The sequence below is a fragment of the Myotis davidii genome, unplaced genomic scaffold, assembly GCF_000327345.1.
Source record: "Myotis davidii unplaced genomic scaffold, ASM32734v1 scaffold496, whole genome shotgun sequence".
Taxonomy (NCBI): domain Eukaryota; kingdom Metazoa; phylum Chordata; class Mammalia; order Chiroptera; family Vespertilionidae; genus Myotis; species Myotis davidii.
In genome coordinates this window covers 3,379,244-3,380,943 of record NW_006289398.1, presented here as the reverse complement: position 1 = coordinate 3,380,943, position 1,700 = coordinate 3,379,244, and the positions used below count along the sequence as shown (strand labels likewise).

Genomic DNA, 1,700 nt, shown 5'->3' with positions numbered 1-1,700 from the left:
TGCCCTCGCTCGGAAAAGTCACCATTCCACCTCCCCGCTCCCCCCTCCCCGCTCCCCGCCACCCCCTGCACCCCAGTGGTCGGCTTAGAGGAACTCATTCCCCTCCCGGACACCAGGATCAGAAGGCCGCGGGTCCCCAACACCAGGCTGGACTCAGAGCAGACAATAGGGTGGTGAAGGCCTGGGGTGGGACGAGAGCCCGGTGGAGGGGGCCATTGGAGGGAGAAAAGGGGTTGGCCTGTAATACTCAGCAATAAAGATTCACTAAAAAAAAGAGTTAAAGACGTTCCTTTATTGCCGAGCTCTTACTCTGAGAAATTAACCCCCTCCTCTGCGATTATCAGGCATTCACTCATTCGATGAGGTTTACATTTTAAATATATAGCCTTTTTGTTGATTTAACTCTTGGTTTATTTTAACTCTTTGGTCCTTTTTGAAACAGACTGAACATAGAAACTTAGCGACCTAGAAAGCTAGCAAGCAGATCACACGCCTGGCATAAAAGGCTGCAGTAAACTCTCAAAGCAAAGCGAAAGCCTCCAGGGCAGCTTCTCCCCCGCTGGGCACGGATTCAGAAAGCCCAACTCCCTTATGATCGGCGAATGAGCAGGGACAGCCATGTGGCTACCGTATGGTCAGCCTCCTCTTTCCACACCCAGGGCAGGGGGACACCAAGTCACAGCAGAGCAGGGAGCTGGCGGCCCCCAGTGTCCTATTTGGCGGGGCACCAAGCAGTCTTTCTGTCCCAGCACACCGACCCCTGCTGGCTTTCTAAGAGACCCACGACCCCCCTCGAGCACAGAGCACCCCAGAAAGACACCCACCAGCAGCTCAGCAGATGTCTCAGAAGCACCCCCCTTCAGAATCGCAGCTGAAGCCACAGCCAGGACAGCCCCTCCCGGGAAAGCCTTAAAAGAGAATGCTGAGTACCTGGCCCCAGAACGGGGTGATCGGGGCTAGGCCATCTACCTCGGGGTGCGGGAGCTCATCTGGCCTCGGGGGCTTTGGGTCTGCAGACGCGTTATTAGCCACAGTGCCCGCTCTCGGGTGGCTCCGCTCTCTCACTGTCTCCCTCCTGGAGCCACCACGGACGGTCTGCTGGTGGCTCTGCACTATTCTGGCCACCACGCTATTAGCTCTGCCGCTCACCTCCATGTATTCATCTTGACACAGGCAAAGAGGGAGGACAAACAGAGCCAGCAGGTGCCCACGGACCATGGTTCTCAGCGAGCCGGGAGCCTCCTGGGGAAGACAGACGGCCGGGCTCCCGCGCGTGGTCTCCTCGGGGGACGCCGGGCTGGAGACGGAGCGCAGCCGGCCGCGGTTTTATACTTGGCCGGGCGGTAAGTAGCTGCAGGCATGCCAGAGGGGAAGCAGAACGGCCCATTCATCACTCCCCACATCACAGGCAGCACGGCGTGCCGCACAGCTCCCAGTTGCTGGGGTTCCTAAATGTCACACCTTGGCTCGGCTTTCTGGTTGCAGCGTGAAAAAAAGCCTGTGCGACCAGCTGGAAACAGGGGGCGTGTGTCCGGGGGCTCCCTGTCGAGATGAGACAGGGAAAGGCTGTGCCCCGCGGGCTGGGATGCCTTTTGGAAAAGCCTCCAGCGGGCCTGCCAGGAAATCCGGGCTTAACGGCACCCAGTCTGTCTGAGAGGCAGTGGGAACCCACCAGGCCGACCCAGAAACTCCTGCCCTCG

At 58.8% G+C, this 1,700-nt stretch overlaps 1 protein-coding gene across 1 annotated transcript in view; it reads right to left on the bottom strand.

The window, feature by feature from the left end:
• C1QTNF3 (C1q and tumor necrosis factor related protein 3) overlaps nucleotides 1–1,453 on the bottom strand; it is a 23,199-nt gene extending 21,746 nt beyond the window's left edge. The window contains exon 1 of the mRNA XM_006761769.2: nucleotides 931–1,453. Coding sequence (XP_006761832.2) covers nucleotides 931–1,218 — 288 coding nt within the window. The 5' untranslated portion in view covers nucleotides 1,219–1,453. The remainder of the gene's footprint in view (nucleotides 1–930) is intronic.
• Between the last annotated feature and the right edge of the window lie 247 nt (nucleotides 1,454–1,700).